This window comes from Abrus precatorius, unplaced genomic scaffold, assembly GCF_003935025.1.
Source record: "Abrus precatorius isolate BTA unplaced genomic scaffold, Abrus_2018 Scaffold3, whole genome shotgun sequence".
Lineage (NCBI taxonomy): Eukaryota > Viridiplantae > Streptophyta > Magnoliopsida > Fabales > Fabaceae > Abrus > Abrus precatorius.
In genome coordinates, this window is record NW_020874373.1 from 32671887 (window position 1) to 32688137 (window position 16251).

The 16251-nt window shown below is 30.1% G+C and overlaps 2 protein-coding genes across 4 annotated transcripts; one reads left to right on the top strand and one right to left on the bottom strand.

Annotated features, from left to right (window-relative positions):
- Window positions 1-1648: 1648 nt before the first annotated feature.
- Window positions 1649-9382, top strand: LOC113863502 (probable WRKY transcription factor 12). The gene is made up of 4 exons (XM_027497104.1): window positions 1649-1903; window positions 2096-2172; window positions 2635-2796; window positions 9220-9382. The coding sequence occupies exons 1-4, from the start codon at window positions 1649-1651 to the stop codon at window positions 9380-9382; spliced, it is 657 nt and encodes a 218-aa protein (XP_027352905.1).
- A 1918-nt stretch (window positions 9383-11300) lies between these two features.
- Window positions 11301-15897, bottom strand: LOC113861382 (ELMO domain-containing protein A-like). 3 transcript variants are annotated; one of them, XM_027494169.1, is made up of 10 exons: window positions 15393-15455; window positions 15246-15313; window positions 14447-14556; window positions 13843-13911; window positions 13562-13677; window positions 13409-13463; window positions 12971-13091; window positions 12502-12549; window positions 12033-12127; window positions 11301-11908 (listed from the first exon to the last, which is right to left on the bottom strand). In XM_027494169.1, the coding sequence occupies exons 2-10, from the start codon at window positions 15271-15273 to the stop codon at window positions 11807-11809; spliced, it is 744 nt and encodes a 247-aa protein (XP_027349970.1). In that variant the 5' UTR covers window positions 15274-15313; window positions 15393-15455; the 3' UTR covers window positions 11301-11806. The 3 variants fall into 3 exon arrangements, with proteins under 3 accessions (XP_027349970.1, XP_027349969.1, XP_027349968.1); XM_027494168.1 differs by lacking the exon at window positions 15246-15313 and having other exon boundaries at window positions 14447-14541; window positions 15393-15897; XM_027494167.1 differs by lacking the exon at window positions 15246-15313 and having other exon boundaries at window positions 15393-15893.
- Between the last annotated feature and the right edge of the window lie 354 nt (window positions 15898-16251).

Below are 16251 nucleotides of genomic sequence, written 5' to 3' on the forward strand. Positions count from 1 at the left end.
TCTAAACATTAGTCTTAAGATGCATGATTGTTGGATAAATCATATAGATGTTTCGTTAACCCTACAATATTACATTACTTCTTATTTCTTAATACACATGACACTAGAAGTATGTTAACGTGGAGAACATTGTTATAGAATTTACTCTCCATTCCGTTACTGTAAACGAAAAAAATAATGTAGACTCGACATAGAGTAATGAAAAGTGACCAAAACATGAAAACACGCATAATTTGATTTGAATAAGTTAAATAAAATATTAATTTATTAACTTAGCAATTTTTTTAATGACAGATTAGGTATCCTTCTAGATATTTGGATTCATAACAATAATTTTATTAATTGAAGAAACCATTAGACATGAAATGTTGAATATATTGTTAAGTCTAAGTGAATAAATTAAATATTTCATCATTAATTCAAAATTCATTTTATAAAAAATTATAACACAAAAACCAATCAACAGAAAGTATTTTGGTTAAAGGGAAATTTTCATTTTCCATTGGGTTCAATTCAAAATTTCATATTCAATTAATAAAATGTCACATTTTACACTGATATATTGCATTGTTGCATATATATTTTTTTTTCACATAATAAGGGTGTTCTTTCGTTGCCTTTCTGTCCCCGGTGATCGATGCATTTCCTATACATGATTCATTTAGGTATGGTCTGTAATTGAAAGTTTAGAAATGGAGGGAAGTTGCCATCCTCATTGACATCATGAAAAAATTCAATACTAGATCTAGTAAATGACAAGATTTACCAGACAAAAGAGGACAGATTAGGGGGAAGGTGCAACTGAAATCAATCTTTGACATAAAATATTGTTTTCTCTCCCTTTTTATTAGAAAAAATTGTTGATAATTTAATATTGTTTCATCATAAACATTTTTAAAATAAAATATCTTAAACATAAATCACTTCAAAGATTTTATTTTATAAATTAAATTAATTTTAAAAAATTGCACCTAGACACAATGTCACTAACATTAATTAAGGTCTATATGAAAAAAATAGTTTGTTAATCGAATTAAACTCTAATTTTTCATACCCTAATTAAGCCAGAAAGACCATTTAAATATTTTTATTTTTGTTTAATAGCTTTTTAAATTCGTTTGAGAATAAAATTTCATATAAAAAGTATTTTTGAATTAAAATAATATAATATTTATAAAAAGTTAACATATGAAATATATAATAATATATTTTTTTATTTTAAAATCTATTAAAAATAAAAATATTTTCCTTCCTTCTTCTTTCCCTCCAAATACTAAATCTCCAACTTTTACTTCGTAATTCCATTCTTCTCCCCACCAATTGAGACAGATTCCTTGGATAAAAACACTTGTGGGACAATGCACGTGTATTTAAGAGTGTGTACACACAAGACTTGAATAGACTACCTTAAAGAAAAGGGAAAGGAATAATTTTCCAAGAAACTTAACTGAAGTTGACCCAAGTACAAAACCCTTGTCCCAGCCTGCCGAATTACCCTTTCTTTGTGTTCTTTGTGATCACATGGCATAGAATTTGAGTTATACCACTCATAGAAGATCGCGGTAGCTAGTTAGGTAGCTAGGAAGAAGACGAAGCAAAAGACCAGTGAGTGAGTCAAATTCAAATTGGAATCATCCAAAAGTGGGATATGGAAGGAGAGAGAGGTGGTGCTCCCAATTATGAGCTTCAAGTTTCATTCACCAACACCCCACAAGCTATCCACGAAATGGGTTTTGTTCAATTTGAAGAAAACCATATTCTTGGATTCTTGTCACCCTCTTCACAATCTCAATCTTCTCAGCTCTCTCAATCCTTAAACTGTGTCACAACCACCACAACCGCCACAACCATCGGATTCATGAGTCATAACGAACTTGTCACCAAAACTTGGAATAACGACCAGGTGGTTATTCACTTTGCAAAATCTCCATAATTTAAAGATCTAATAAAGTTATCTAATCTTCACCCTTATTATGATTAGTTATGAATTTTATTTACTTTTGGGTTTTACTTTTTTGTGTCCTTTTCGATTTTAGGGTATTCATTCCATCACTTTTCTTAAAAAGATCGATTTTAATTGCTTATGGTATTTTAGGTAGGGACTCTGGATCCAAAAGCTGTCAATGATGAAAATTGCACTGGAAATGCTAGTGATGGCAATAACAACGCTTGGTATCCTTCTTCCAACTTCGGTTTCATTACACCATTTGAAATTTTTGTTTTTTTCTCTCTCATGCTCTTACCCTCTCTCTTGGAGTGCATGCACGTAAATAGTTATTTATTTATATACCCAATTAAAGAGATATATTCTTTAGGCATCAGAGCAGAATCTGAAGGTCTCCAACCTATATATGGAAGGGATTGCTTCTTTTGTCTCTTGGGTTATGAGGAGCAATAGACTTTGATGACTCAAAAGTCTTGATACTCATTGATTCTCGAATCCACTTGTGCATCACTGGCTTCACATGTTCTCTCTCACAGATCTCACTTGTCTATTTTTATTTCTATATTTTTATTTTAAGGCTTAATTGTTTGTTCTAATTTAAGAAATGTGATTAACGGGGATGAAGTTGGTGGATAATTAATGTTAATTTTGGAAGTTAATAATGTTATATATTGTACATGTTGTGGTAGGTGGAGGAGCGTAGCTACGGAGAAGAGCAAGGTGAAAATAAGGAGGAAGCTTAGAGAACCAAGGTTTTGTTTCCAAACAAGAAGCGATGTGGATGTGCTTGATGATGGTTACAAATGGAGGAAATATGGCCAGAAAGTTGTCAAGAATAGCCTTCATCCGAGGTAATCCTTACACTTTGATTGACCATTTCCTTTATTTGCTCAATATGGTAAACACTATTTTAAGGGCAAAAATGTTTTATTACTATATATCGCATAGAAGTAGAAAATTTTAACTGTCTCCACAATTTTTAAGGACAAAACTGAAAGCTGCACTTGATTTGGATAAAAGGAAGCCATAATAACTAGGATTTGAACTGAACAATTCTGCTCAACTTTCCATTCAAATGACATTCACAAAATAATACTAATTACAAAACATTCGAGATGTGAGGGTGAAAAGAAAATTATGATTAAACTATATACTTTTGGTGTGTAAAATTATCTATCAAAAGCAAATGTGTTTTGTTGTTGAGTACACTGGCTACATCACAGGCATTATACCCGGAGGAATGAAGGTAAACTGTCTCTTTTTGGGAAAAAGTGTGTCGGTAGTGAATAATTCAATCAAGTAGTCACAAGTCACAAGATTTATTGGTATCAGTCATCTTAGATTTTTCAAAGAAAAAACAGATACACGAACATTTAATAACACGCTGAGACAAAAGTTGAAGAGGGAAACCACAGCGTATTGAAGAAGTAGAATCAAGGAATAATTCATCATTTCTTTAATACTGAATAAAACGCTGAAAATATAATATTGTTGGTGCATATGGAGCCTTAGGCCTAACTTCAAATCAAATATTGAGGGGGGAAGAAAAGATACATCACCGAGTATATTTGGTGGGCTATTATTAGAGTTTTGACAATAAGGTGCACTATAGGGTCCCCTCTTTCGTACTGTATTTTAAAATCATCCAATTTGTCATGGTATTTCTATGACAAACTTCTCCACGTATTCATCCATCTCTGAAAAAGGTTGCACATGAACTTCAAGTTTTTCTTATAGTAACACAATCACTTATATATCTAAGCTTTTTCAAATCCTATTTATGCTTAAGCAACAATATTAAAATCTTATATTTATATTCATACAATAAACCTTCCAATCATATTTTAATTGTTTATACTGCATTGCTTCATTTTTTTAGTTTAATTTGCTATTATTAGACATATATACCATTATATTATTTTTACCCTTTTATGTAGTTAATACATTAATTCCACATGCATACGCTTAACGCAATTTTATACATATGATGAAAACATATCATCTATCACTCTATGTTCTTCTTTTGTCACTTCTTAAGGGAAAGTAATCAGCAAAATAAGATGTGGAGTTTCCGATCCCCCAACTCCCACCCTTTCCATCAATTGACACAATATAAGTTTTATATATGGTGATAAAATTTTAATTAGCTAATCACAATTGACATAATATATTATAGAAAATGTTAAGTAATACATAGGATAAGAAGCTGATAAAGTATAACGCATTTATTTTTTTTCAACATCATCATAAAAGATTTTACCCAAGTTTTATATATCCTGAAAGAAAAGGGAAAAAAGAGTTATTGTCATGTGTGTTAATGCTACTATGGGTGAAAGCTAGGGATAGAGTAAGTTGTGCAAGAGGAGCAAGTTGGTTCCGACATCACTCACAATAACCGTAGAATGAAAAAAGTTTTCTAGTTGTGACTGGACCAGTTGAAACATAATGGGATCTTTCTAAAATGTCCTCAAAATTGGAGACACGTTTTAAGATTTGATATGGGAGGTAAATAGATTATACGGACATTATACCCACGCAATGAAATTTAACCCCAATCATTTATTAGGTCGGAATATTAGGATATTAATTCAATCAACGAATTATTACTCTAATCTATGGAATTATATAGAGAGAGCATATATAATACATGTAATACTAGGAATATTATACTTAAATTATAATTGAGATATTGTGATTGATGTTATTTCAGTTAACCATTAAGTTATAGATTTAACCTTCATTCATGAAATTTTGAATTAATAATTTTAAAACTAGTTCAATTCATCGACCCTAAATAGGTTCAAGCAAGTTTTAAGTTGGTTTAATTTTGTAGTCGATCTACTAGTTTGTTTGTTTTTTGACTGGTTACCAAGACAGTTTAACGATGAAAAACCAGATTGATTGATTCAAGTTTTAATTATATAAAATTATGCATTAAATGCACCCGTTTGCAAGAGATGCAACTATAAAGTAATATAAAATTATTGATGGAAAAATTATTAAATGTCTTAATGCTTAATTAGATTATCATTTCACCTTTGTTCAATTTCAAATTTAATTACTGACAAAGTTTAGCACAGTTGATATATAGTTAAATCTCTTAAATATGTTATTAGAGATTTAATTTATCATCATGTGTATAAAAAAATTCAAACAAAATAATTTTCAATTATCGGTTAGGAATAGTTTTGTTATTCACAAAAGAAAAAAAAAAAAACAATATTTTTCTAAAGTATATAAAAGGTATACTCTAGAACATAAACTGTACAATTTTAACTGCTAGAAAAAGAATTCAAAAGCTGAGAATTTAATATCATAATTTAGTCTACATGTATTTATATTTAATGCTAATTTTAGCTATTAATTTTCTAATTAATAATTGTAATTGCATTAATAGTTAGAACTTTAGGAAAAATCCTATTAATTAGTTCATATCCATGGATATTATTAGATTGGTCTCTATACCCTTTTCAGTTATATATAATATATAAACTAAATCTTGGAGCATCATAAGAGCAAATCTCTGCAAAGACGAAATGCTTCTTATGGTTATGGATATAAATTTCTTGCTTATTACTTTCAAAGCCCAATATGTGATTTCTCAAAGATTTTGATTGAAACTGATTACGTGAATGATACATTGAATTTGTTCAATTGACTCGTAAAAGTTAAATATCAAAACTGAGAAAGTTCAGAAGTATTCTGAATGTTTAGTTTAACAAAAAACTAAAGTTTGTTTTTTGATTTTGATCTTAATATCTGATCATATTCTAGTCGTAAGGAAGAAAATGGGTTCTGGACCCTGGTTCTAAACTTTTAAGTTGGAATAGCCATCTATGATTGATTCTTGCGTTAGATTGTGTTTGAGGGCAGGTGCAATGCAAAGAGGGGTCATGGTCCACCAATTGGAAACTTTCCTTGCAGTCTTTGAAATTTCTATTTATCTAGGTATACCAATTTTGGCACTCTAAAACGAATTAAATGTTCATTTTTATCTAATATAGGATTGGATAACTTATTTTATATTAAAAATGTTATAATGTGACATGGACAGATTTAAAATATGTTTGGACGTGGTTATTTTTAAAGATTATAACATGATTGATAAAAAAACAACTTTAATTTACTATTTAAATGTTTGATAATTTAAATTATGACATTGTCAATAAAAGAAATGAATTTTTATAATAAAAATTAGATATTTTGATTAAAAACAATATATTATAACTAAGAAAAAAACTTGACATCTCTTTTTCTGTATCTTATATAATGATAAAGATTACATTTGTGTTAACACCGTGTATGGCCTTTTTAAATTATTTTCAGCCTTTTAGAAACACACAGACGAACGAAGCTCAAAATTTGCTGGGTATATGAGTGTCCTAAAACATTTAAAATTTCAAACACTGTCTTTGCATTTCAGTTTTATTTTTTTATTTTTTATTTTCTTAAAAACATGAGTTTATCCCTCTTAAAAATATGATATTTTGCCCTCCCAGTGAGTATTCTTCTAGCTCTGTCCCTTGCAGGTAAGTATCTTTTGCATTCTCTAGATGTAACCATAGAGAATTGAAAAACAATTAAGAAACAAACATAAAACTCATTGTCACGTCCGAAGAGAATCAATGCTTTGGAAAATCTGTATCTTAACGAGTAATATTAATAATTTATTTTTCCTTGGCCTAACAACACATTAGCACCTTTAATTTTTTGGTTGGAAATAAAACCATTATCAACATAATAGAACACTGGTTTTCATGAAAACTACTGTAAGTATGATGAAATTTTAAGTAACTTAAACCGAAGAAGACATCATAATTTAAAAATAGGAAAATTTTATATTGTAACCAGTAGATTTGACCCGAAACAAAAACATATATGTGTATCTTAATGTTGCGTGCATGGGAAGGGAAAGTTAAATAGTTTTACTAGAGGAACTTCATGACACCAATGCAAAATTGTCAAAGGGGTATATCCATTATTATCATAAAACTAAGGAAGCAAGATATCTGTTACATATCATCATTACAAGATTGCACTTAAAGATATGTACTTAGAAGTGCAATTAGGAAGATGGAAGTTAATGAAATGACTTCAGGAACAAAGGTTCATGAACTGGGTGCACGGAAGTTTTCGAATATGATGATGGGACATAGCTGAGATTAACATGTATTGTTTAACAACCGATAATTTATATCATAAACTGATGCAGTACCTAACTTGATCACCAAATTTTTTGAAAATAGAGGTATTGGACTTGGAGAAGTTTGTTTATCAATAAAAGAAATTTGTTTGACTATATCCATATCAAAGAAAAAAAAAATATTTTAAAATCACTTGTTTAGTTATACTAGGATTAGTTTGAGCTTTGAATGCCTGTGATGAGTTATTTTTTTCTTACTTTTGTTAAAATCTCAAAGGTTTAGGATAGGAATGTATCCTATCTAACAAAAAAATCTTATATAATTTACACCTATATTGTAAAACTATATTACTATATAGTAAGTCACACTTAATTATGTATATATATATATATATATATATATATCATATTATTTTCATAATTATATATAATAACTTTATGAAATTTAAATATTTGTAGGTATGCTATATAAAATTTAATATTTATTTATATTTAAAAATATATAACACATTAAAATAAATTAATGTGATGATATACTTATTAATTTTATTTTTTTATAAAATTTTATTAAATTTAATTTTATAAGAAAATTTAAACTAATAGTTGAATTAATTAATTTAATATTTATTTAAATTATTAAATAGTGTAAAAATTCAATTTTATATTGAGTGTCAATTTTGAATATATATTTGAGTTATATATGAAAAAATTAACATCATAAAATGGATCAACAATGTCAAACTTATGAGTCAGTTATTTTTTTTAAAGTTTGGCTATTGATTTTTTTAATTTAATAGTTTAAGTTAGCTCATTAGTTAAGCAACGAAAGTGCATGACATTTATTATAAAAAAATATTGAAATTAAATTTTTATGAAGAGAGAAATCATGACTTCATTACTAATTCTTTATTTATTTATAATGATCAAATAACATATTAAAATATTTAGTTATTTTTATGTGAAATTATCATGAAAAAATAATATAAATTTTAAAAATAATGCTTAAATGAATAAGAATTGAACATGTTAAACACAATATGATTTTATTTTTGAATTAATTATTTTTCATTAGAATGATAAAATTTTCTGTATTTAGAAAGTTAATATTGTGAAAAAGAAATCTACACACACATGAAAGTCTTACATGTTCATTAAATAATCATACGATCAATTAATTTTCTAAAAAATATATTATCTAATAATTTTAAATGATAAATATGTTAGATTAATGTCAAATGATAAATACATTTTTTATTTTATATAAACTTTGATATTTTATTAATTAAATTTTGAGCAAAGTAATGCATAAAATAATTTTATTATTGAAAATTTTGAGTGAAAAGGACAAAAAATTGAAGGTTTGAAGTTGAAAAGAATAAATAAACATATCAAATTTGTTTAATTTTAAAAATGTAAGTATTTAATTTAGCTGCAAAAATTAAATATAAAAGATGTAATTACACAGTCAAAATTACAGAAAATATAAATGCAATTAAACTTAAAACAATATAAAAATAAGATGACTTGAAAGGTTAAATAAACTCTTCTTTTAAAGGCCTAAGTCTCAGCCTACTTAAGTAAATAATTTCCTTAAAAATTTAAGCTTAACTTACCAAATACCCTATGTTAAAAACCAAAATAAGTCGAAAACATATTAGGTTGTATAACTTATAAACACATCACCCAATTATTTCCCATACATTTGTATTTGTTTAAAAAGAAAAAAAAATCACGTCAAATTTAAATTAACTTCAAGAGAAATTAATGTAATTTTCTCAATATTTATCTAAATTCATGATTTTTGTCCTTTCATAATTTATCATACATTGACAAGATATAAGGCTCTTTTGAAGATGGCAACTGAAAGCATAATTTAAATGTATGTTTGAGACTTCAACATCTAAAAATAATTTAAAAAATGTTCAATGTTTTAATATCTGAAGATATAAAAATATATTTAGTTTTTATTTATTAATCGTGTTATGTAGGATTGCTAATATCAGCGACAACTAATTATATGGAGTGTTGTGATGGTCATCATCAAGGATCTATAGTCTAAATAAAACACTACTTTGATGTTTCTCCATTTACTCTAATGTTTTACTGATCTTATTATTTTTGGATATGGCAGAAGTTATTACCGATGCACCCACAGCAACTGTAGGGTGAAGAAAAGAGTGGAAAGACTCTCAGAAGACTGTCGTATGGTGATAACCACATACGAAGGAAGACACAATCATTCCCCTTGCGACGACTCCAATTCATCTGAACATGAATGCTTTACCTCTTTCTAGTAGTTTAACTTGTTAGAATTGATGTCGTTTGATTATAATGATCAACATGTACTTAATTATCAACTTAATTAAGGCACTTTGATAAATAGATTGTCATCATGTACTTATATTAAAGAGTTCAGTTTGCTTCAAAGATGAACCCCCAATCGTGTCATTTTTGGGAATGCTCTGTATCTATATATAAACTTGTTTCTTTCTCCATGCTTTTCGTATTCGAAGGGAAGGAACCATTACCCACAGAAAAGGTTTTATTGGTCCATGTATGGGTTTTTTCTTGTCAATTATAATTTGGATATTTTTTAAATAAGACAAGTAATGCACTTTTCCAATGTATATAAGATATCTTGATCTTTATAATACACTTGTTATATCCATCGAGCTTGAGGAAGAGAATGCTATGTTGGTATTGCACATGCATTACGTAAAGACTATAGCTATGGGCTTACGTTTAGAAAATTTTCACCTCATTTTAGGCTGTACTTTTGGGTTGGGATGGCCATTTAAATTGCCTCAATATGGGCCAATATAATTTTCAGGTTGGGCTTAGTTGAGCTTATTTAATAACTTTTTATTTTTGTAATATTCTTTTCTTTTTCTAACTACACTATTTTTAAAATGCAAAAAATCTAAATATATTAGTCAGTTTCAAAAATTAAAATTTAGAGTTATTGCTAGATATAAAAGATTGACTAATTCAATTGTTGAATTATCTTAAATTATTTTTATAATTATGAATATTAAATTTTAGAAAATATTTATTAATTTTTTATGAAATTTTATAAAAATTTATTTAATAAAAACTTTCAAACCAATCATTGAAATTTATTTAATATAAATTTTTTTTTATGAAAAGTTATTAATCTAAAATTTATTTAACTTGCATGGGGTCTGAAAAGGTACTCATATCCTCTTCTTCGGTGCAGTATCTGCAGCAAAATCTTAATTATAAATTTTCATCCAAAAATGATAAAATATTATAATATTTTATAGTTAGTTAATCCATATTCAACCAGGTAATATTTTTGGCTGAAGAAAGCAGCATGACGGCAAGAATCTGTTTTGCTAAAATGGCCTTTTTATCTTTTTTGACTGAGGATGAATAAATTTGGTTTGTGATTCGAGGTCAATACTTGGAATACATGGGATTACTGGACCCGAATGACGGATGGACAACACTCTCCATCATGCACCGTTACCATTGGTTGGTTCAACATGGCCGATGCATAACTCACTATGATTCTTTGCCCAAATAGTTCACTGTGATTCTCAAGATCATTTCATTATAATGAATATGCGAAGAAGAACTTATCTGATTTACTACAATGTTACAGTAAACATTTAGGATGTGATTGGGACATTTTGTTGATATTCATTTATCATTTTGTTTATTTTAAAATGTTAAATTAAATGTTTATTAAAAAATCACCTCTTTTCTATCATAATTCAACACTAAAACATATCTTTAGTGTATTTGAAAACCAATTAGAATCTCGTTAAATTACATTTATACTTGTCGCATTTTGGTAATGCGTTCTTTATCAGACACATTTATCTTATCTCTGCATCCTTTAACTTTTGCAGTTCAAACACAAGTATACAGCAACCTTAAATCAAGCGACTTTCATGAAATGACACGCCCTAGCACAAGCACATTTCGAGATCTAACGGGGAACATGATATCCATTTTCCAGATTATTGCCGCCCACAAAAATCACGCTGTTGAGTGTAGTCTTTTGGTTACTTGACCCAAAAACAAAAGTGAAGGTATTGGAGAAATCAGGAGCTAAATGGAAACATCTTGTTTGGATTTGCAGATTTATATCATGAACCCGAGTAAAATGGCCATTGTTAATTCTCATGGATCAGCCAAACAAGATGTTCAATAGAACATCACAACAATATCATAAAACAGCAGCTGCTCAAAAGATTGAAAAATATGCATAAAATAAAACCAAGTAGTGAAAGTACTATTCATCAATTCAAACATCTAATCTTACTCAAACAACAAATATGCAGTATATTAGTCCTCCACAAACAAGGCCAGGCAGTATCTACTAACTTAAGTACACCTGCCTGAAGTACAATACTGCAAGCAACATTTGCCCATTAATGGACATACAGGAAATATATAGGAAAACCACAATTCATTACAATCTAATCTTTTTGCTACCAAGCAAACCTACGTTTCAGACTCCCCTGGCAGTTTGATCCACCAACAATATCATCCTCCAACTAGATTAAAAGCTTAGTTGCTGCCTCCAGAACCCTGATGATATCATACTTAGGCTCACCTCAGTCTTTGCTCAAATGTTAAAAGGTTAAATGCCGATTTGGAAGGAATGGAACGGATCTATAAGAGTAGTATCACTTCAAGTATCAACCTTCTGGTTAAAACTAGTAGAGTCGCAGAGTAAGCACTGACAACTATCGTGTGAGAAGTTTGTATGAGGGTACATCTTCTAGCCTTGTTATGTCTTCAAGCAGAAGCTCTTTCTCCAGCTGACGACGCGTAGATTTCATTACTGTCTGTTATAACATAAGTAACATATGTTGGTAACCATTAGCAATCTTAGGAAACTTCTGTACTTAAATTTGCTGGTGCCATAATCTTTCCTTGTCTCAGAATAAATTCATAATAAAGAATACATACGTTAAAATCCATGTATGATGCACGCATAGAAAGCCATTGATGATCCATCAGCTTGAATGTTATGCAATAGAGAAGATCAAAAGCTGATTCATTTTCTGTCAGACACAAATGAATTTAGTTAGTTGAAACAGCAAGCTAACACACAGTGAAGACTGCCACTATCCAGTAAAACCTATAATCCTGTAAACACAAATATTTTCTTCAAATTGTGACATGAATTTTTTTTTATAAATCTAGTACAAATTTTATAGCAGCAACAGGAAGGAGAAAAAAGCAAAACAGTTAGAAAAAAGTGAGAGGTGGTGGAAGAAACATGCTTACAAAACCCTTCATATAAATCACAACAAATTTACAAAGTATTTTTCATAAAATTTAGTGTTTTTCCATTTTATTAGAGTCAATTTCTGACCTCCCTTCCAAGCTGAAGAAAACAAGTCAACAGATTAACTTGGGGAATAATAAAGGCTACCTGCAAGAAATTTTAGGAATGTTGCTCCCGCCAGTGTTCGGGGTTTGACTGTCAAGGCAAACAACATCATTAACAAATAAAATCATAATCAAATTCAATTCAATACTTGTGAAAGACATCTATCATGCAACAGTCTGCATAAAAAAAATCAGTTTCAAAGAGATCTCACATCATAGAATATAATTGAAAATATTATAAAGTTGGTAGCAAGCCATATTTTGGATAACAGCAGAGGACCCAGGTCGCATGATTGCATGAACCAAGAGAAAACAAAAAATTTAGTGGATGTAAAAGGTTGGCCTACGTCACTGGATTGGAACAACAAAGTAACTTCAACTTGGTAGTGTTCTATGAACTTGACATATCACAAAGGCAGAAACAAATGACCATGCATACAGGTATCCCCATTTCATCCTTTTACACATGAATATGCTGAGACTAGAAAATTATAGTGAGAGAAGTAATAAACCTGCTTCAAGATCCAGCATTTGAATAAGCATGAATGTTATGTTAACACCAGCAACAGCAAATGGGTATTCCCACACTGACCGGTCTCCTTCCTGCTTCCGTAAAAGATCTTGAAAGGATTTCTACAAAATGAAAAGTTAAAAGTTATATGATAAGGAGATATGAACAGCAAAGGACTTAAATTACAGCTTGACCCAACAGTTCTTGAAGGCAATCATAAGGCTTTATTCATAACAATCTAAGTGCAATGTTCGTTTCAATTTATTATGAATAAATAATTGCTTATTTTTTGTAAGCTTTCTGAAAGGGATTTAAAGCATCAACAAACATGCACTAAATCTAAACATTGATTTTGGTCAAGTACAAAATAAGGCTCTAATATATTTTTTACAACAACAGAAAGAGAGAACAAGAATAGGAAGAGATCATAGTATCATACTGGGAAATTCCTAGCAAAAAACAGCAAATTCTCCAATGATATGAAACCACCACCCCTACCAAATATATACAAATAGAAATCATCAGCAACAAGTTGTTAGACTGAAGACAATTTATGACAGCATTGAATGAAAACAATCAGAATAATATTTACCTAAAATCTGTTGATGGATCCTTCCCTTGCCAGCCCATGTCCTTCCACTGTTCAGAAATCAAGCCACTGAGTTCTTCTTCAGGAAATGCAGCATTCCATAAAGCTCTTAGGGCATCCTAAGATAAGGCATCAAAACAGATCTAAATTACAGTCTTGAGAGATGAAAGATTGCACATACGATAAGCCAAAGGCAGCACATAAAGCTGAGTTCATGGCTTAAATTCTAATAGTTGTTGTCATGTCACTCAAAAAGACTAGAAAAATATTAAGAGAAGGGATACCTGGTGCTCAGGGATAGAACTATCATATGAAACATCTATACGATTCTGTAGCCTCTGCAAGCATTCCTCCTGAGAATTGAAGATTCAGCACTGAGAGTTTTTCGTGCCATAATTATAAAAAATGTTTAATAGAAAGAATAAGTTGAGAGGGACATATTATTTTAATCTCAGAAGGTATACAACACGAGCAAACATTCAAAAAACAAACAAAACCCAACCATGTGAAACACAGGAGTTGTGCATGGCACTATTACAGATTCAGAGCACGCCATAAATTATGAACTGAAATTTTTTTGAAAAAGAGTGAAAATTTCCAAAAACAAGGGAAAAAGCACATAGCCTTAAATACAATTGAGGATTTTTCTCTTATTTGGTAAGAAAGTAGATCTTTCAACACAAAGTTTAGAAAAGGCTTTTGTTGTTGTTGTGAATAGTTTAAAACATGCATATCATTAAAGAAAAAATGAAGCTTCTTATCATTTATGACACGTTACTGTAAGAATTCGTTGTTTTTGTCCAGGAAGACACCCATAAGAAAAATTAACAGATTTACATAATGAGCATCAAACTGCATCTTCAGTAATTAAATCACTAAAAACATTACCTGGGCTGGAGTTAAATCAAAAGAGGGTCGGGCATCACTTTCTCTTCTCTGTGCACAGACACAAGACAACCCTCTGCCAAGCCATGCTGTTGATCCTGTCACAAACTCAGCTGTAACAAAACAAAACTGCCCATAAATGAAGATAGAGCTTCCAAATTTTGTGCCACAAATTTATAATAAGTCGATCCACAGAAATCATGTGTTTTTGTCAGTAATTAATTATGCTCAGGACGTCAAAACCTTAGTTCAGATCAGTCTCTAAAAGCACCCACCATATTCTAACCACAATTATTTCTTTATATCTTCCCTCATTCCTTTTCCTATCACTTTCCAAGTATAAATATTTTTGTTTTCTATCACTCGTATTCTTGCCAAAGATGAGGACAAGGAAAAAGGACAAAGCCAAGTAATCAAATACAACCACAGAGCAAAGTGGGCTTTTACTTTAATCATTATGCTAGCCACTGGTTTTGTTTCAATCATACTGCAACCCACCGGCTTACTTTACTATCAATTTTTCACTATTTCTGCACTCAAACAACTGAACTCAGCTTCACACTAAAATAAAAAGATATACAACAGTATCTGCAATTTGCAATATAGGTGCATTTCACGAATAATAGACCTACGAGATAACCCCGTAAATTAAGCAAAGTTAAAAGCTTATAACACTAAGATTAACATCTTCCATGGTAAATTGAGCTCCATAGAGATCTCAATCATGCTCAACTCTACCGAATCAAAAGAGAAAAGAAAAATATTAAAAAGTAATAGCTTAGTGAATTATGAATTCACCCACCAACGCAATTTTGAATATCCTCAAACATCACGCAAGTGAAAAACCTGAGTTCAAGCTCGATTCAACTACTATCGTGAAAGTGAGAGGGTTAAAAAGGAATCAAAGATTACAGAGAGAACAAGTAGGGAAAATCACGGGAAAGTTTACCAGAAGTTGAATGGCATGTGTTGCCTCGATCAAGACCCTGCGAAATCCTCCTAACGGCGACGAAGGAACCACCTCTATCGTCCATTTTTTCCCCTCTACTACAACAACGGTATCATCATCCCCAGAATCCTCCGTTTTCCCGGAAAACCCCACTTTCCCGGAAAAGCGCACAGTGAAGAATCCAAACGAGGCGGAAATGGAAATCAGTTCAAATGGCGGAAGGAGGAGGAAGAAGCGGTGGGAGAGGGCGAGAAAGATCGGGAAACGAAGAAGAGGTGAGAGTTGAAAATTTTCCCGGGAAACAAAGGGAAAAGGAAAGAAAAAGAAGAAAGAAAGAGAAAAGAATCTTTAAGAGAAGAGAAAGGGGTTTTTGGTTTGCAAGATCTGTGAGTAGAGAAGACAGTTACGACAGAGAAGATCAGTTGTTCGTTTTCTCTCTCTTAACGCATACTCCGTTTAAGGCCTTTCCCGAGACACACTACACACCCCCTTCTTCTGCTCTCCCCCTTTTACATGTGAAAAATGATTTTTTATATATAAATATTAAATTACTTTACACATTTTTTTTATTTAATTCTAAGTGAAAGTAAATTTGAGTATTTACTCATCTCTTTAGAATTAAATAAATCTAAATTCTATGTAAATCTAAAATAAAATTAATGGAAGAGCACACGAACATAATGTTAGGTTGTGTAAATACTAAAAATTAATGTGTTGTTATTTGGATTTGACATGCAGACATTAGAATGTGATAAATTATATAGTAAATCTCAATTTTATTTCATCTTTCAATAATATAAAAGGTTGTCTCATTGATTTTTTAAAACCAAGAAAAATGAGTTTAATGAATTCTAATTTA